The following is a 21,654-nucleotide window of genomic DNA, read 5'->3' on the forward strand; positions in this document are numbered from 1 at the left end:
GATGACAAGACAGAGGAAAAATTTTGCTTTGTCATTTGGTTGCACAAATCCATCTCCCTGCCCCTTCATGTGGATCAGCTTTACAAACTGATTAGCTTCCTATGGATACATAAAAGAGACACTTCAAAGATTCTGTCTTTAGCAAAAATAAGTAAGAATATCTGGAAACAGTGGCTCCCATTATCTATCTTAAATTTGTAGCCTCTCTAGTCTCATTGAACATTTCCTGGTATCAAACTTTTGTGACAGTTGGAACTTCCATTCAAAATAGTACTGAATGTTTGTGGGTGGTGGTTGTTTTTTTTTTTTTTTTTTTTTTTTTTTTTTTTTTTGGTTTTTTGTTTTGTTTTGTTTTTGTTTTGTTTTGGTTTTTTTTGGTTTGGTAATACCTTTGAGCTGTTGAACTACAGTGCTTCACAGAAAAGTATCACTCTCACGTGTATACATCACACCTCATTATCCCTGTAAAGATGGTAAACTGCATTAAGTATCCTCAAGACCTGTTGGAAGGAGGGTCTCTGTACTATCTGTGATGATGATACATGTCAGGAATTCTAGTTCCCTGCCATTATTGTTTTCAGTGCAAGGGTTAATAAGGAAGCATTCATAATTTACACTCTTACCCTGTACTTTGGTATTGGAGGTGCCAATCAACTGTAGTCAGTCTGATTTACCTTTATTACTTGTTGGATCAAGCTGTTCTGTCCTTGGCCTGTAAGAGACATCCTGAAAAGTAGCCAGATGCTCCCTGTGTGCCACATCATTGTTAATTTGATATTCCTCCATGTATATATATTCTCTGTGCTTTTAAGTATCCCTTTGTGTGTTTTAAGATCTTCAGTGCTGAGAGCCCAGTGCAATTTTGATTATGCTGCAGGTCATCCTTTATGTCCAGCTTTTCCTGGCCAAAAACATACTACAAATACTTAAGTGTCTCATTTTTACACCATACACTCATCCAGGCACATATATTCTGCCTCACAGGCATTGTATGTGAGTCTGGACAATAATCTGGAGATTGGCCTTCCTTTATTTAAAAAAACCCCACATCACCCAAGAGGCTGCCAGATCAACCACAAAACCCTGAGAACCTCTTGTTATGCCACTTTTCCTGTATTTTCTTCAAGGAAAGCATAGGAACAAGACTACTTCTAATATTCTTCTCTATTATTCCCACGACAACTCATATCCAGAAAGATACTGATCACACATCACTCAAATACTCACACAAAATAGGAATGAAAGTTGTGAGTTGCTTGTCTTTTGTGCATGCTAACATACAGCTTTCTGGGACTGAAGAAGTACAGCCATGTGTATGTGCAGCACCATGCATCATGACACCACTATCACAGGCGTATCTGATTCTAACAGCACTGTTCTTCCCACCCAGCTTTTCATCCATTATACCCTCAAAAGCATATTCATTGTGTTTGAATTACCTGCAGATCCAAGCTGAGTATCACTCACAAAAATGTGAATCAACTTCCTCTGAGCTTTACTAACTATGATATGCTTGCCCATGTTCTGGTCTGGCACATCAAGTAAGTGAAATGAACACGTTCAAATCAAAGGCAATCACACCACTTTTGAGTCTGAGCCCTGTTTAGGGACAAGACTGTACTTTAGCAAACTTGAACTGTTCAGCCAAGCAACAAAATTAAGAAATGCAGCCTCACAGGAATGCAAATGAGTGGTACAAAGATTCTTGGACTAGCAATTTAAAATCTGAAAGGAGACAGCCCTTTTGTGTCAGAGACAAACAATATCTTGGTGAAGCCAAAGTTACTAGCAGTTTATTTTGATACTGAACTTTAAAGAAGACTCCTTCCAGACTGAACAAAATCAAAGCTGTGGTTAAACTCAGCTCATTGCAATTGCTATTCTGATGCTGAAGATATGCTAGTTTTGGCCTAGTCTACCTCCTTGCTCCCTAACAGTGGCAGTAGTATAGAGGAGTGTCTATGGCAGCCTAGTTTGAATGTGAAGGGGGAAACTGGAGAAGACATCTACTGATTGTGCCAGAGACAGTCAGGGAAGAGTGTGGTGCAGGGGAGGAATGGCTAACCAAAGGTGGGAGTGACATGGACAAAACCCAGTGCAACCCTGTACTCTCCCACTGGAAGCCTGGGGAGGGACTGATACTGCCTGGGCTAGCAGACAGATGGATAATTGCAAAGCAAAGTATGCGGGGAGAAGGTTGGAGAGGTATTTGTCAAAAATTGACAGACTTCATTTTATACTGACATAAAATTTATGCTGACGTAAAATTTCAGTTGCAGTCACAGTAATGGATTCTAGGCTCTAAAATACAGCCTGGTATATATAAAGGCCACACTAAACAGCTTGGAGTTCAAGTGATCAAATTTGGAAGACCAGGAACTTTCAGGAAAAGAAAAGAAAGAACAATCAGCCACACAGAGAAAGTATTTACACTTGAATGTGATATTCATCAATGAATGCAAAATTCTTCACCTCGTTAGTACTCTTAGGAAGACGACAGACTGCTTAACACTAACATCTGGTGTTTGACATGGAAAATTCTCAAAAAACTGTGGCTTCAGACATTTAGTGTAACTTCCATTCCAACTGAGTAAAAATACTCAGGACAAAAAGAATTCACCTCTGTAACACTGATGCCCAGCATAAAGACAATTATTTTAGTCAGTGATGCAGGAAATTATTCTATTAAATTAATGCAACACATTTCCAAAAAATATAACATGTTGACAGATGAATCTATTACAGAGAAAAAATCTACCTGGCACTTAATATGCAAATGAGTGTCTACTGTTTCATACTAAAATAAGATAGGAAGGTAGCATTTTAACATGTAGGAAAATAAATTGAATATTATTATTTTACTATTTTCAGCATAAACACATTGTTGGAAAACAGAAACACCCATGTACCTAGTAAGGCAATATATTCCCTCAGGAGCAAAAGGAAATAAGACAACATTTCCAAAAATTAATACTTATAGAGAAGTGGGCAGGGAGTGAGATGGAGATTATCTATGAAATCCAGGTAGGTTATTAAATCATCAGAGTGTAACAACCACAACTTAGATAAAAAAGAGAATGAAGTTTTTCATGGGTTCCTCCAAAGCACCAGCCATTTGCCCCCACATAGCCAAAATCAAACTGCAAAATTGCAATGCATTAATGATAAACATATTATACAACACTTACGGACTATCACATCAGTATGACAAAGAAAATTGATTCATACAATAGTCTTATCCTTATGGTTTATGCACTGCAAACAAAATATTTCCATAATAAATGTTAAAAATCCAGGTACTTAAGAATCTACTGTTAAAGGCAGTAACAGAAGTTTTACATCAATAATAACATCTATTCTAATTAGTATGTTTGTGTCATGAGTAAAATTCTTCAGGAGGGCTAGGGGGAGGAGAAGGGATTAGGTTGTGGAAAAATCCTCCAAACCCCAAAGGAAAGACAGCAGCTATTCAGTGTCTGAGCTAAAACCTTTGAAGCTAACAGCAAGTCTCCAATTAAAATGCAAAATACCCTTTTTAGGGCCCCTTTGGATGATTCAGTAAATTTCCTCAGATTAAATCTACAGTGCATGCAGAGAGGTTTGTTTAGGTGTTTTCCACTAGGAAGTACATTTTTAAAATAAATGAAGGCAAAGATCACAAACATACTTTTAGGACTATCAGATAAAAGAGAAATCTTTATATTTTTCAAAATTAGGAAATACAGATGTGACTTTTTCTCTACAGATGTAGATGTGTTTAACCAAAAATTCTACTTGATTCAGAAATTACATCTTTCTTTTCCTGTCACAAAGTTCAAAAGTACTAGGAATATTAACTTTAAGATTTCCTTAAAAAATAAGTGCATTTAGTAGAACAATGTCTCATGTATTTTTTCAGCAAGAACAATGTCTTGTATCCATCTAGTGCATTATTCCTGGACACTTGCTGCTCCAATTAATTACTCACTGTTAATTAAAGCCTCAAAGGTAACAGCCTTTCATAAACTGCCCTTCACATACTGTTGATGTGAAAAACATTTTCAATATAAATCTAAAAAGAAGAACAAAATTAGAATTGTGACTACTCTATCCTTGCTCTTTTTTTGTTTACTTATGACAGAGGGACTATGAATTGATAGACTAATCTCAGGCCATCAATTGCATAATTTAAAAAGGACATGAATCTGACAAATGCTATTTTGATAATGTGATTGAAAGACACTTTTGAAAGAATTAAGGTTAATACACATTTAGTCCTGTAACTTCGTCCTTCTTCTTCCTGTCTGTCCTGGGCAAAACCACCTTTCTACCTCTTTCTCATGCCCTTTTTGCCCAAGGACTTCCTTAGTCCCACACCAGAAACTGATTGAATTCAAGAAGTTTGGGAGATGAAAAAGAAATTTTCTTCTCACATGTGAATAAATCAAAGTCCTGTTTGACAAATCACATAAAACCCTTTCATACAACTGTTAGTATTTTGGTTGGTTCCCCCATCCTAAGTTCATTAAGCCATATAGCTAAAGTGCCATAGATATTAAATTCACTCACCCCAGAACTTCTAAGTGTAATATATCAGTCTTTAGTGCTGTGTGGCTTCTGGTGCAGGTATTTTTAAGAGATGCCCACGGTCAACCTCCTTATGTCAACCTGCCCAATTATGTTAAGCTGAGCTGTCCTCATCAGGCCGCTTAAATTTTAAATGATCAGACTCATACTGTGTACCCTAACCAGTTGCTTAGTTAAATCCTGGCATGTCTCCCTATGGCTGGTTCATGAGCTGCCTGAGATCCTGTTTCTAAAGTCTTTGAATTCCTTTTAAACTCCAAACAAGACAAAGTTGGTTTCTGTACATGAAGCAATCCAAAATAAGCTTGCCAGACCTTAAATTAAGGGAAAAAAAAAGAAAAAAAAAAGGAAAAAAAACCAGGCAGCTACTAATGACTTACATTTCTGACCTACAAAAAATTTCTCAACACACTTAGAAACTGTGGCAAGCTTTTCAGTAATCTTGGAAATGTAAGACTTCATAGGAAAAGGTTGCATTCTTCTCAAGGACCACAGATTAAAGATCAATGTAAAAGAAGGGAATACTATGCTTCTCAGGTTATCTGAAGATTGCATCTGGAAGCAAAAAATATAGATGGTATTTATCATCTGTGAATGCTTCTTCTGGAAATCAGAAACATGTGCTCAACCCAATCTCTGATAATAATATATATTTGTACTCTATTCTTCACTCAAAGTAAAATACAATAGTAAATTCTGTTTCAACCCTGCTTCCCAAATCCAACAGTTGCTGAATTTTGAAATACAGAGAGTTTATTCTTTAGAAAAAATAAGAAGTATTTTGACTTAAGGAAAGATGATATATAATTGGTTTTAGCAGAGTTCCATTATGCTGGAATTCTGTCATTCTCTAATTCTGTCATTCTCAAGTGTTTAAAGCACAGGGATGTTTTATTCATGTGCTACACACAAAAGACTTACTGGAAGAAAAGCTAAATGACATGCTACAGTCATTTAGGCAATGTCTGTTAGCAAAGTCTACAAAACCAACCGTGGTCATGATCAAGGTGCTTGCAGGTGGACCAACATCCTCTTTTCCTGAGGAAACAGCCCAGATTATAAACATAATTTTCTAATACTGGAAAAAACATAAATACCTATTAACTTATTTATGCAACCTATCCTCACCTATCTGAATTACTCTAAATCTATGTTAGAAACAAGTTGAAGATAACAGTTACGACTTTGCCAGTGCTCAGTTCAATTTTCTGCTTGTAATGAACAGCACCATTAGGATTACCTTTCAATTTTTAACTTCAGTGTCCTGGAGCACAACATTGATGAATCAAGCTCCCATATACTGCAGGAATATACACTGTGTGCAACAGTTCAAAATGCCATCACAGCTCCAAATGTGAGTTTAAAATATAAGCTCTGTGACATGTTTTTCTAATTTTACTAATGTCTGTCAAATGTATTTGTGGTGCAACTTGGTGCAAAAAAGGCACAAGGACTTGGAAAAAAACTACAAAACACAGGTTCTGTTTTTCAACAGCTGTAAATAGACCCAACAATATAAAGCCTAGTCAAAGTTGCATGGTAACGTTTATTACAATTTTTACAATAGAATTTATCACCTGTTGGTAACGATGGTGCCAGCTGCAGCAATATTCAAATGGACTAAAAGTATTTCAGCAGACATGCACGAAGAATCGTTCACCTGCTGCTTCTTGTAACGCTTTTATAAAAAAGTCTTGTGTCATGGGGTTGGTGACTCTTGCCAACCCTGCAACTAGATAAACCTGATCTGCTTATTATCAGTACTGCCATATTGAAATCTAAATCATGGGAACTTCCAGTTAATTGCCATTTGTTAAACACTTAGCATAATTTTATTGTACTTGGTTGAGATATATGCAAACTCTTTTTAAATAGAAAAGTATGCTTAACTTATTCTGAAAAATGTTGGGAAACAGTAATGGAACATAAAGGCTCAGTGAGGAGAAGCAATTAAAAAAGTATCTTGACTACATGACCACTAAGCAAAACTAATATTCAGCATTCCACAGTGAATTAAAAGCAGATTGCCTTTTGTCAATGAAAACAAACCTATTCTGAAAATGAAAACAGCCACCGGATGTTTTTGTTCAAATATTTTGAAACTCATGTTAATGAGTCTGTATGTCATGAGACTACGGAATATTGCTAAGGATAGAAAATCTCTTTTTTTTTTTTTAAGTAAGCTTAATGACTAACTGTGGGAAAATAAGAAATAAAATACTAAAGAAATAACTTCTGTTTAGGCACAGAAGGGATGCCTTCTTTAGTTTGGGATACGCTACGGCCACCCACCAAGCAACCAATGAAGTTATTATGGCACAGCCACCACTTGTCACACAATTGTACGTATTCTTCTACTACAGTGAAGTTAAAACCCTCTGTGGGTTTAAAACAGCATCAGCATCCATCCATCAGCTTGATCTGAAATGTAAGTTCCACCCACTAAAAACTGTGAGATTAACAGACTTCCATTCCCCTGAAAACCAGGACCAGCAGCAGAAAGTAACAGAAACAATAACAGATCAAAACCCCAAAACAATTCCACAAAGATACATGCACTATGCTTTCAAGAATTAAAGCTAAATTAAAGCCTATTTTAAGACTTTAAGTAAATATGAGAAGCATGCCATCAGTCATGACTATGAATATATTAAAAATGAGGTGAAAATAAGATTAATTATATTCCTTCACCATTCTTGTCAATGAAATTGCCACCTTAGAAAATAAAATTCTAACCATAAACCCACAAACTCCTTTAAAAAATAGCATCAATAATTGCATTTTGGTGCTCCTTCACTTTATGAAATCAACATAAGTCTAATGAATTTGAAATCTGGCAGAAAATCTCCTATGGTTAAGTGACAAAATGTCACTGTTTGACTTGAGCATCCCTCTTCAAGAACAAAATCTATGTCTACGTGTCCTCACACATTCAAAATCTTCACATCTGCTCCATTTCTAACATTACAGTAACGTGTTTCTGACTACCTCATCTTCACACTGGAAAATCCTGGTCAAATAAATTTAAAAGAATGCTTTTTAGCTTCATGTCAGTGCATCTGTGACCTTTTCCTTACTCCCTTCTATAATTCAGAGAAGGAAAAACAGTTAATATACTTCTACCCAAACACTTCTCCAGAAATCCAAATTCTTATGATATTTTCCTATTAATTTTTTCCTATTAATTTTGCTGACATGAAACATTGAAAAACTTTCTGCACACAATGCTAATAACTGAACTACATCACACATGACTGTAATATGCAACAGCAGAGTTATATTACAAACTAATGATGCCATTGCAAGAGTAAATTACTCAATTCTACATTAAAACTTAGCCTATGTACTATAAACATTTCAGGTTTCAGCTTTCCTCAGTGGACCACCTATAGGAATTAAGGATAAAGTGAAAAGACCCATAAAACTTCATGTATTGACACTTCTAAACTCAAAATTGCCTTCTGGCATCAATAATGTAGCATATTCTTTGAAATGGTACTGGTCTCAGCCACAGCTACTCATTTCAACGAGCGTCTTTGCACTTCTATGTCTTCATTTCATCTCCTACACACATCACTAGTTAGGCAGTTAATATTTGATACTGTACCATCAGCAGGCTTCAAAAGAAACACTACACTGAAATGAATGAGCCACAAGGGTGTTCAAATTCTACCATTATTTCAAGCTAATGTTTGTCATGTTTTGTTTAGATGTGGCAACTTCTCTCTGCATTTAAAAGTATTGAGAACCTTTTACCAACAGTTGCCAAAAGTTTACTTAGATTATTTACACTAATTGAACCATGTATATATACTATATAAACAAATCAATTTATAAAGACTAAGAAATCACTACAATGCTTCCTGGTATTCTGTTCCAATTACTAGGGACTAGCTCACCAGACTACTGACAATTCATACTAGACAGCTATTCATTTTTCTATATAAATGCCCCAGTGGATAAACATCCTCAGAAAAGGAAGATCTACAATAGAGACAAAACACAACAAACAAGAACACACTGTGTCAAATCCATGTACTTGCACCCACATATTCACCTTTTCACACTCAGAGAAGCAGGGGAAGGAAAACAAAAACCAGCAAGTCTTACCTTTTTGCAGACACTTTCAAAATTAACTTCTGTCCTAAGAGCAAGTCTGGTAACTTCATCTGGCTTTATTTCCTGTAGATGAAAGATAAGTTTATTCTTCTTATGATCAGACTTTATGAAGTCTTTCTAGGGTTCACCTTCCTTATAAACATTGTAATCATGGCACCTCCCTAATCTCTTAAAGGAAGAAAACTAGTTTGTTATATGGCAAATTTTTTGGTCTGTATGTTAACACTACATTTATACTGATTGATCTTTCCAAAACACTATGTTATACCTAATCTGACTGTATATTCTAGTGCTGAAGGCATGACGGATTTTTCAGCAGTGAAGTATGCAGAATAGGTGGTTTTATTTGCAGAAATATGTCAATTGCCCACATTATTGTACTACAAATAAACTTTGGAAGGCCTCAAATTCCCAACTTATCTTCTGATGAAGTTACATCAGAACTTATCAATGTACATGAATATGTAAATTAAATACAATGAAACTGAGATTAAAAAAATATCCCTCTTCTAAAGAGACTGACTGAATATGCAGTTTGCATTCCTGGACTTAAGCATTTGTATTGGCAGCTGAAATAGAGGAATGAAAATCCTGGACAAGTGCATTTTGTTAAAAGCTGAATATTTTATGAAACATGCCCTCACAACAGATTTCTTGCCATTTTAAGACACATGCTTTATGTAGGTTTATTACAAAATGCTCTATTAATCTCATCAACTGAATTAACTGAACATTATTTTCTTCCTAGGACAGTGCAACAAAAAATCATGTTACATAGCAGTTGCTTCCCAGATGGCCATTTTAAAAGCAGTTTAATAATTCTTATGCCAGACCCAAATAATGTTCACATAGTTTGAAAAGTTAAAATTCTGGACAAGGTAACTTAGTTATTCTGATAGCTTTTCATGTTCAATAACTACATTGTATTTGTTAATTTCTTTCTATGCTTGCTTAAGCATTCTTGAAGGTATTCCAACACCTTCATTTTAACTCCACTGTTAAGTTCTATATTATATCCCTTTTCTGCTGTAAATCTGGAGCAGTCTGTACACTTCCTTACACACAATTTCAGGAAGAACTGAGTATCTTAGCTTTCTTATAAAACAGGTCATACGTTGCATCTCAAAACCTTATGATTTTTTTTTTTTGTAAAGATAAGATACTTTACAGAGACTTGCAATTTATCTAGACTTTTAAGGTGTTGCATGAATTGCATGTCTTAAAACTGTAAGCAATTATCGAGTATGGGAAAAAAGTAATAGAACTTAGTTAAATTAACAACAACAACAAAATATTTTTGTGAATTTCAGAAGAGCTTCCTTGACAATGAGAACAGAATGCTGCAAATCATCTCCCAAAGGTACTAGTGGAAGCCCAATGACTTAGAGGACAGGATCCACACTGGAAAAACACTGGTGGATGCAGGAAACAATCTTCTACTGCCAGATGAACAGTTGGATGACCTAATAGAGATGGAAAAGATCTATGATTCAGTTTTCCATGACTTCCCAAAGTGTTTCACAGATGGTGAAAGTAGGACACGTTGGTTAGGCGACATGCTTACTGTCACATAGGAGGTTGGGGGTTACGAATGAAGCTCTGGAACCCAATATTATTCATTAAATCAAGCTGTTGTTTTATTAAACAAAAACAACCAAAAAAGATAATTCCTATGATCTTCATCCCAAATAAAACTGCCTATTTCCTGTCTCCTTAGGATTTAAATGCAGCAAGAGGGTTCAGGGCAGAGGCAGACAAACTTCGGCGATCCCTCCATGAGAATGTCAGAAGTTTAATTTTGATATGACAATATTGCAGAATTCCCAAGACATTGCAGAATCATGAATAATACTAGAGAATGAATTACACTTTGGAATGTGAAGTCATGAACGCCACACTGAAATGCCCAGGAAACAAAATGAGGCCAAGAACCTTCTGTTCAGGCTTAAATCCCCAAATTTATAAATCATGTCCTTCACTTCTCCTAGATTTAAGGCAAACTAAGCATTTTTGACTTAAGTATTCTTCTATAGAACCTTGGTTTTGTAAATGTAGTCACTTGAGTCAAGTTACTGTAATAAATACATGTTTATTCTGTCTCTATTAATGGTCAGCAACAGAAAATAAAATAGAAAAAAGACACAGTAGTATTTCTCCCAGAACAGTTTTCTCACTTCGAGATGCACCGGACTCACAAGGAAAACCTTAGTATTGAATATCTATTATGCAACCCTCTTTCCAATTGTGCTAAGGGATGTTATAAATGGATGACCCCTCTAGCATCTCTGAGACTCGTCCAGGGATTCCTCCTGCCCTGACTCTGCAGGCCAGCTAAACGCGTCCAAAGACCCGAAGGTGTCTGTCCCAAGTCCACAGTTGCTTTCTTATTGACAGGTTAAACCAGTGAAGCTCAGCTATGCAGCATGTAGCACTCTCAGGACTCACATGAATTTCAGTTCAATACGGAGAGCATGCCACATCCCAACCCACTCAACATGCACAAACACATGAACTCTCATGGGTCCCTCAGTATCAGCACAGTATATCCTGTCCATCTAATATCCCTTTTCAGGATCCATAGCTCTTGTGCCCCTCTCACGGGCCTCCTACTTGCTGGTTGGCAGCAAGTCACTAGCAGGCAGATGCACGCACCCACCAAAGGCACCAGCAACGGCCCTGTGTCCACCGGATACCCCTTCCCAGAACCATAGAAACAGAGAATGGTTAGAAGGGGCCTTAAAGATCCTCTAGTTCCAACCCCACCATGGGCAGCGACATCTTCTACTAGATGAGGTTGCTCAGAGCCCTGCCCAACCTGGCCTTGTAATATTCCCAGCGGTGGGAATAATATTCCCTGCTGCTTTGGGCAACATGTGCCAGTGCCTCACCACCCTCACAGTAAGGAATTTCTTCCTAGTATCCAATCCTAACCTACTTAGTTGAAAGCTATTATCCTGTGTCCTAACACTACATGCCCTTATAAAAAATCCCTCTCCCACACACTGCTACTCTAATTTGAGGTTTGCTAGTGAACTGCACGTGCCAAAGAGACATGGGGTAAAAGCACATGAGCAGTCTGCCTGCCCCATCAGAACCAGCACAGGCACACAGGCTGTGACCAGCAGCCCAGACCAGATGTGCCAAGAGCCTCACAGGCATAACTCACCCCAGTCTCACCCACAGATGCACGCAGGACACACACTGCCTGGTGTGCCTCTGATGGTGCTTGTGCTGTTACTGCCCCTGTGCCTGGAGATCTCCACCCACTGCTGCTGACACCACAGGCTTGGGGCACCTACACCACTGCCCTGACTCCCACTGCTTGCCCCACAACCCCAGTAGCTGGCACCTAGTTCCTTACAGCACTTACAGGCAGGGGACAAAGAGGTGAGATTACAAACAGGTACGAGAAGAAAAAAAGATGACTGTGTTGATCAGTCACAGTGCTTGGTCAGGTAAATTTACTGACCAAAACTGACTGAGATTGGTCCCTCAAATACTCACTCTCAATTTTGCCCCCTAATTTTTCTTCATCCCTTCCCCTTTTCCTTTCTTTCCTTTAGCACTGAGAAGATACACTTCTGGAGGCCCCTAATGAAGAACATGCTCACTGTCTTCCAAATACTCCTACAGATTGTAGCTTTCTGAAATTGAATTAACGCTTGGTGTCATAACCTGTGCCAGTTAGAAGGCATAAGAGAGATGCTACGTTCCAGTGAACAAGGAATACGAAAGTTAAGAGAGAACAAGATAAATATGCTACTTTATGAAATACAAAAACAACAATAATCCTAGATTAGGAAAATATAGACAAAGGCCTCCTACCAATCAATGCACAGACTTTCTCCTTGAAAATAATCCCTGTTTTCTCAAATGTCTAAAAATACCCCAAGCCAAAACCTTCTAAGTAAGGTGTTGACACTGACTGCCTGGATGTGTTGACACTGACATGGAGGGATGACAAAAAACTGTTCAGATCAAGAGACTCTTCTCCTCTGCAGACTGACCATGTTTTCACTCGTGGGAGAGAGACAACTACTAGAGATAACATACTGCTGGCACTACTGGCATTAGTGCTCTAGATGGCAAATGCTGGCACACTGATGGATAATAGGCAGTAAGCAACAATGGAAGAGATAATTTTCTTTTACTTACAAACTGCACCCTTATCTCAACTTCTTTCATGAAATCCTTTGGAGACAGGGACACAAGGAAGAAAAGACACTCTGTATACCTGACACAAACCACGATGGTGCAGCTGTTTGTCCTGATGCTCCTTGGTGGAGCCTGCAATGACCACTGGAGTGCCAAGATGACACTGGAAAGAGGTGGCAAAGGAGTGGCAGCAGTAGGACCAACCTGACTTAGTTTTTCCAGCCGTGTGGGGACCAATGCTCATTCTAGTATTCACTGTCTAGGCAGCTGCTCCAGTGGGCAGCAGAGCAATGTCAGGAGAACTGACCTGTCAGCCAGCTGGATCCTGGCAGGGCTGCAGGCAGATGACCAGGCCTTGGTCTGAGATTAGGATGAATAAACAGGGTGTGAAAAATGACTAGACATAAGAAAACTGCTGGATGTGATAGATAAAGCAAGAAGCTACAGAGTGGCTGTACAGATCATTAGGGCAGGGTTCCGCAAAAACCAGACAAGCTCTATGGAAAGGTGGAATACAGGGCAGACTTCAGGGGTGGACAACTTACTAGGTATCAAGGTAACTGAAACAGTAATAGCACATGAAGCCAACACTGCATCCAAAGTTACAGTGAAACACCAAATTTATGGAAAACAACTATGGATGGGCAAAGACTGGCCTGGGCTGGGAAAAGGGAACACTGGGGCACAGGAAAGGACAGCTGTGGGGCAGGCACTGATCTCTGAACAGACCACAGGAAGCAGCGAGCTCACCCCAGTACTAACAGAAACTTAGAAGAGCAATGTTGAAAGTTTTTTTTTCTAATAAGCAATAACTGTCTTACACAAAAAGACAAGACTACATTGAGGAGAAGTATGTAAAGAGTAAATGGTAAGTGAAAATAGGATTTCATGCTTTTATTGACTGTGGCTGCTCAGATGAGACTTTATCCCAGCGATACTGAGGTTCTAACAGAGGTTCTAACCAAAAAGGCATGGAAATGTAATTAATTTATTGAATATCCTTTGGAAGACAGCAAACACAAAAAAAATTGCTGTCAAATGAGGCTTCAACACATCTCAGAAATGCAAGGTTTTTCATATAAAAGGTATTCCCAGCTATGCTGTCTCAGGCAGCTTTAGATGACTCAGAAAAAAACCCTAAAGTCTGCCAGTGGTCTGTGGAAGCAATTCAGCAGTCCTCAGACTACTAAAAATGACACAATTTCAATTTTGTTTTGACTAGTATTTTTTCTTTATATTTATCATAAAATTAATTACTTTTCAACATTATTTTTTCACATTTTCTTAGCTGTGCAAGTTTTAAGCCCTTCCATATGAAAAGATGACTTTCATCTTAAAATGGTGAAACTTGTACAAAAAAATAATACAAGGAGAGTAGATAAAATAGAAACAATTTTTTTTCTAAAACAGAAACCCTTACCAAAATATTCATGGTAAAATCTTAGCTATAGTTTCCTACCCATTAATACACTGTCAGCTTTTAAAAAATAACCATAATTTTTACTCTTAAACATGTATTTCAGACTAGTTTCTCATTAAGTTTTTTATATTTTCCCACAGCATTCAGTCTGATTTTGCTACTTCCTGTCATTTTTCTAGGTTGCTTAGTGAGGAGAAAGGTATAGGACAAAAAATCCAGAACACTTTTTCAGCTTTTTTTTCCCTACAATTTAATCCTTGTATGTCTTCTTGTCACAACCAGTTTGCTCCCCTAAATCTTTAGATGTTCAGTATTTTAGTAATTCTAAGACAAAAGCAGTCTTAGACATGTGGGTAAGCATTACCAAAATACACCAAAATGGGATATCTTCAAAGTTGTGAAATAAATCAGCCATGGCTCACCTGAAAGCTTATCCAACTTCCAAAAAGAAATTAAATCCATAATAAGAGCACAAATTTGAGTTGCAAAGGCATATTTTCCAGAATCACAGTGCTGTAACTGATTATTATCAAATTTATATGAAGAAAATTATATAATGAAGAGAAATAGTAATTTCTTATCCCAGCAGTTTATAAGTCCAAATCCTTTGTCAGTAGCTGTGACCTAAATACACACACAAGTATTTCCAGTGTAAGTCACATTAGTGGACCATCACACCAAAGTAAATAGCACTCTACCTATATAAAAAAATAAAACAGATGAATCCAAAACCTTTATCTCCTCAAGTCACCATTTTACTAGATGTGTAACCAAGATGAAGAGTATTAACAGGGGAGGAATTTGGATAAAATTAATAAGCAGAATAACAAAGAAGTGGATCTGGTAAGTAAAATATGACATGATCTAGTTAAGTGTGGCTTAAGCTTATTAGCAAGTTTATTAAACCAATCAGTGCTACATTGACATACCTGCTTTATTACAAAATCCCTCTGTAATTTTACCACAGACAAAGGTAAGCACTTCCAAGTAGCTGCCTGCCTTACTGCCAGTCTATGAACTATTTGAGAAACACCTCTCAAGCTCTCTTCTGAGTAATTAGATGTCATGAACTTCATCTACCAAGAATAAGCTTAAAGATATGTAAGGTCTCTAAGTATTTTGTGTATTTGCTCTCATTTTGTAACGACAACTTTTAAAACAGGAATAAAATGGGAGGCAGTATCTCTCTTGGTAATACTGCACAGAAGAAGAGATGTCTAATCCTAGACAGAAAGTCTGTACCCTTAGCCCTGGAAATTTCATCTTCCATTTGGCTTTAGTTTTTTCCTCAATGGAATCCGGGCAATCCAGGTCACTCTCATCTTTATCCATCGCCTGTAAATTACATAAAATCCTTCCAGAGAGGCCTACTGATTTGTCCCAAATTTCCCTAACTGTACCCCGATGATAGGTAAACTCAGAACACCGTACTTCCTACTTGTTTGCAACTGCACCTTCAGCAGTAAAGCACTTCTTACCTGAGAACTCAACATTTGTTTTAATAATTTCTTGCTTTGCTGACTGTGACAATTCCCAGTAACAATTTATCCCCCCTGGCTGAAGGACAATATGAGAATCCCTAAATGATGCAATTGCTCAATTTATTTTACTTGGTGCTAAGAAATAAGATTGAAAAATCATTAAGATGTTGGATTCATTGCGTTTCTAATGCAGTTCTAAAAAGACCTACCATTGCCTCCTTTTGCAGCAGAGGTATCTGCTTATGTGAAAGCATTACACATTTATCAGGAGTTTCCTGTTGAGAAGGACTGAAGTTTTCAACCCACAGGTGAGAATCCAGCAGGGGCTGTAACAGTCTCATGAGAGGTAGACTGAATTGACAGGAAGTCCAGGACAGTGCTGTCAGGGCCATCCCTGTCATAGGTGTGAAGCTGACTGATGTCCAGAAAATTATGAAGACTGCCATGTCACTTGTTAAGAATACTATAATCCTTCATGAATCTAGTAAATGTGTATGCATCTCCATGCTAAAAACTTCCCCCCCCCCCCTTTTTTTTTAAGCCATCATTGGGAAAAAACCAGCACTCACCCATCCTGAAAGCATCAGCTCACTCACTGGCCCATGCAGCTGAAATGGGGACTGGTTCTTGGAGTTCTTGGGGCTCAGGGCAGAGGATATGCTGGGAGACTTCTGCACTTCAGGTCCCCTCTGTTACCACAACCCACCCATTGGTGGATTGGTGGAAGGGCCTTCCTATGCCTCCTAAGACATAGTTAATGCTGGATTTAAATAAAATGCTATTAAACCCATTGATTTTGAACACTTGAAAAAGACAGAAATATCTACGAAGTTCTTAGGAAAAGAAATAGAAGACAAGGTATAACTAATTTACCCACACTAAGGTAAAGATCTCTCTGCCTCATTCAATTTGACTTGCCATTCCTCCTGACAAAACAACATTAAGACTTTAAATGTTTGCACACATTTATGTCAGAGCCTACACCTTTCAGTTAGAAAAAATAAAGGAATCTAATTTTGGGAGCTATTACAAAGATTTCTTTGGTGACTCACTGGCATAAATTCTTCCTTTTAAATCACAGATGGACACAAAATCTAAGCGGTGCTAACATGTAAATCTTTTAAAAAACACATTGTAGAGAATAAACTGTTAAAAGTTAATATAAAGTTCCAATGTTGTATAAGTTAATGAGGATAATGAGTTGTTGGATGTATGAGCTGTTGTGTAAATTCCCTCATGATCAGGTATGGTCCCTGCTGCTCCCCTCTCCTCCAAGAAGGCAAACCACCCGAGATGATGAGGAGGAGGAGGATGACAAAACCTAGTATGCAAATGTCAGATTCCCATGAGACTTAGTGGAGAGGAAATTCGCCTAGTGGAGACCCCTAAAAACAATGAGCCACGAGCCACTGTGCAGGTAAAGCGCTGAAGTAACACTTCTAACCAGAGGGGACACTGGACAACATCAAGGCTGTCAGTCAGGATCCCTTGCTTTCATAACCCTAACCTAAGTGAGCCAGGAGTGGCATGGGGACCATGAACCTGAAACTAGCAGATGTCTTCTTGGGGACTCTTCTGAGGAAGGAAGATGCAGACCTGCTGGACAACAGAGCTGACATCCTCCTCCTCCACGCTGCATCAGGAGCGGCAGTGGTGTGCACACACCCTATGAGCCCCCTTCTCAGACTGTTCCCAACAGAGCTGAAATCACAAAGGAGCTGGTTTCCTAGCATTCATTACAACAGGACTCTACTGTGCGGTAAGAGACCATAAAAAGTAGTAACTAACCACCGTGGGGTGCATGTGTTTGGGAAGATCTTTTAATCTAATATAATGTAACATAGTGACAAAGTAAGCGCTGTCTGTTGAGGTGTGTGTGAACTCAAAATTAATAGAAACAAAACAGATCAGCATATTACTAATGTACTCTTTATTCTGAGAAAATCGGATGCCACATTACAATGGGGGTAGGAATGTCTTTCTAACTAGCAATGGTCTGCATGTTGTGGAAGCCTCTCACTACCGAAGAGATACATGTACTAACAGTTTTCAAATAAAAAGATAATAGCGCTTGAATAAATACTATTTCAGAAGTTTGCACGTATTCAGAAACAACACACTCTTTTAATAAATAACTTCCAGAAGTTAGCCTTTGCTAAGCTTCCAGTCAATTCAGCAAGTCTGATAAATGTCCAAAAATATTTGTATGTATAGATGTAGGTTTCCATGGAAGTCAAGTTTTACCATACATACCTGTGCCATAAAGCACAGACAACTACAGGAAAGCAAAAGCAGAATTAAGATGTATTCCATGGATTTTTTTTTGTTAGTTTGTTTGACCAGTGTAGCCAACAAGCTTTTGCTGGCAACCTGACTGAATTACTTGGTTCTAGATCATCACATACTGAAAAAAGAGGTTTTATCTAGTTGAAATGAAGACATTTGCTCTCTAACTGGAGACAGGTTAAGTGAATTATAATTTTAATACATTCCCCTGTATCATCTGGGTTTAAGATTATTATGACATTCAAAAGTAACTAAGGAGGTTTTAATTTATAAATTATCTAGAGTCTGCATTACAGAGGAAGAAAAGAAGAAATGGTTCTACAGTTTCTAATTTTCCTGAAGTATGCACCAAAGGCATTTAATGTATTTTTAATGAATCTGCATGTTTTATCAACTGTCTTATATTTTCAAAAGTGTTATTGAATTTAAGAGGATTAAAAGCTTTATTGAATTTAATTGAATTCAATTTATTGAATTGTGTTGTTTTAACTGGTCTTTGATTTTAAAACAAGACCTCTCAAAATAAAAAAGTAATCTTGAAATCATTGATTTTCAAGCTTGGATTAATAACAACTGGGAGAGAAATACTACGAAACAGATTAAGGAAAAAATGGTAAAAATAATTACTATTTTAAAATAACAAAACCAAAGACATCGCTAGAGGAAATTATCAGAATACAACTTCCCAAAAAAATCAGAAGCTTGAGAACCACCTCACTCTAGATGAACATAGGATAATTGATTTTGATGGGAATTAACTATTCCTAACATGTCAAAAAAAGAAAAAAGGATACTCCCAAATTACAGTTAATCATTGGGAATGTAAGAATGTACTTCAAGGAGAACTTCTCTAGCAATTGTTCTTTTTGTAAACTACACTGGTGTCAGGTTTTTGCTGGCACCAATTTTAAACATTACTAAATGTCTACAGTATTGCTGTCTCAGTTTAGATCCAAGTGAAATTCAATGTCAACCTGTGAATTTTCATCTAGTAAGTTTCATAATAAAAAATTTTATAATTTTCTGGGTTTATTGCTTTCTGGAAAATTAAAGTTACAAAAATACCAAGCTAACAATACTACACCGTATTCCTATGAACACAGTTTTGCACAAATGGTTACCTTCCTCTAGCTAAATACCCTCATTCTTCTATGCTACATAACCTTTTCTAAAAGCAGAACATGCAGCTGAGGTAAAGACTACTTATTCATGCTTTAATAACAAAACAAAATGAATTAAAAAAACAACACAAAAACCTCCCCAAAAGAGCACTCAACATGGCTAATTGTTTGAGCTCTTGTAAAATACCCAGACTTTATTTGGCAAGTATAGGATGCTCTTTTCTGCCACGTTTATAAACTAATTTAATATTTCAAGAGGTATGCAAGTCAAATGCCACCAATTACATCAGTCTACTGAGATGAACACTGTGAACTTGGCATATTATTCTGTCAATTAGATTAAATGAATTGTTTCATTTTGGAGGTTCACATCTGATTCAGTAGTCACATTCAGAGAGCAGTCACTGTTTTCACCATAGCATACAGAAAGTAATTAGCAAATCTGCAATCTTGGAACAACTTCAGAATCAGAAAGTATTATGAAAGTAAACTACAATTACAAGCATATAAAAAATGACAAAAAAAAAAAAAAGTAGTAAAACAAGCTTAGAAGCACAGCAAGCATTAAGCCAAAAACTGTCATTGTTTGAGTATTCTTTTTTCTTCAAACATCCCTTAGTTCTGAATGTCAGCGTTCACTCTCACTGTAACGCAATCAGCAATTTCATTGTACTGACACAATTTGTTCCACGGCGCTTTCCTAGTATTAAAATAACAACCACATGCGATTTGAGGGTTAACGCATTTCCAAGCAGCCCCGCGCTGGCTGGAAGCGCCTCGGGTTTTGAGTTACTATCCGTGGTATTCGGCGCGGCTGCCAGCGGGGCGGGCGGCTGCCAGCGGAGCGCGGCTTTGGGAGCGCGGCGGGAAAGCGGCGCTACCTGCCAGGAGAGGGCGCGGGGCACCCCTGGCGCGGCAACGCTGCGCTCCTCCCGCCCGGCAGGGCCAGAGCCGGCCAGGCGCCACCGAGGCAGCCAGCGAAGGGACGTGCTGCATGCTCGCAGCATTCCCGAACAACGAGATAGTGACTGAGAAATGGGGGCGATCCGCGTAATAACCCCCCCACCCGCTACGTTCGGGTTTGAAATAAGACGGGGAAACAAGAAACAAATAGTGAGGAGAGAAGAACCCGGAGAGGTGCAGTGTGAAGCAGAAGCACGTGAATACACAGGCCCCGTATGCACAACCCCTTTGTCCGCTCCCAGAGGGCATAAGAGTTCAAAGATTAGACACCAAGCAGAAAAACACTTCTTGTTTCCATTCCTTTTCCCAGTATGCAATGTCTCCAGGAAAATTCCTCCTCTTCCAGTCCTTCCAGCTCCATGGAGAGAAACATGAATTCGTTTTTGTCCCTTCCTAGAGATCTTGAAACTTCAGCAAGACAAACCTGTCACCTGATTTACCCAGGGTGGGGAGTAAAGGTGGAAAGAAGAGATCATAACAAAACACGAAAAAAAGTTTTGGTTTAAGTATATGCAGATTTTCAAATTGGCTGTTAAAACCTCCTCAGCAAAATATTGGTAGACAATATATATCCAGGACAAATACATGAATTGTGTAAAACTCCAACATCAATACTTCACCTTGTATCCTGGTGAATCTTTTCCCAATGTTGTTACACCTTATATAGATGCCGTGCCATATCTGATCATACTTGACACTTTTCTTTATACTTTTATTAGTTTATTTGGTTAATTTTTTACATACACAAAGATGATTTATGCAGTATACAGTAAAGTAATCAATTTAATACGAAGAGGCTGTTTTCTGTCTGAAGACAAGGAAGAGCAATCTAGCATTTTCACGGATATCTATGGTAACTCTGATATCCACCTCCTAGTGGTGTCAGCAAAAGCCAATTTCTTTCAATCCAGTAAAAATGAACTACTGGAAATGTAATTCTCACCACCACAACTACTACTTAGCATTTATCATCATTGACTTTCTTCAGTCATTTCACTGCCCATTATATCAGTTCTGCAGTATTTTCTAGTTTTAGTATTATTATCATCACTACCCTGAAACTCTGGAATCATCAAGCTCTGTCATTCATTCACTTTTTCTGAATCATTTCCAGCACTGATCTGCACAAAACTCCACTGTTAGCTCTCCAACACTATGAACGCCAAGCACCTATTATTCTCTTTTGCTTACTGTGTTTAATTCTATGACTAAAAGAAGAAAATTCATATTCATGAACAGCTTCAAAACCAGAAAACCCAAACTAAAACCACATAAAACCACTAGAGGCTTTGGTGAAAGCTGGACAATGGCTTTTTAAAAAAAATATAAAATAATATACAGACTCAATCAACGATATCTACTATGTATTTACTCCTTCAAAGAATTACCACTAATTTGTAAGACATGACTTTCATCTCCTAAAGGTGCCATTATTCCACTTCTTACTGTTCATCCATGTGCTCACTAAATCCTCACTTAAATAAAAGTGCCAATATGCCTGTCCAGCACTGAAGTCATATTCACATTAGCATTATGTTCCCAA

General features: G+C 37.8%; 1 protein-coding gene across 1 annotated transcript in view; it reads right to left on the reverse strand.

Annotated features, from left to right (window-relative positions):
• The window catches only part of SRFBP1 (serum response factor binding protein 1), a 69,868-nt gene that overhangs the window by 14,559 nt on the left and 33,655 nt on the right, over positions 1–21,654 (reverse strand). Inside the window, exon 4 of the mRNA XM_083883024.1 lies at positions 8,677–8,748. Coding sequence (XP_083739150.1) covers positions 8,677–8,748 — 72 coding nt within the window. The remainder of the gene's footprint in view (positions 1–8,676; positions 8,749–21,654) is intronic.

The sequence above is a fragment of the Zosterops lateralis genome (assembly GCF_965231275.1).
Source record: "Zosterops lateralis genome assembly, chromosome: Z".
Lineage (NCBI taxonomy): Eukaryota > Metazoa > Chordata > Aves > Passeriformes > Zosteropidae > Zosterops > Zosterops lateralis.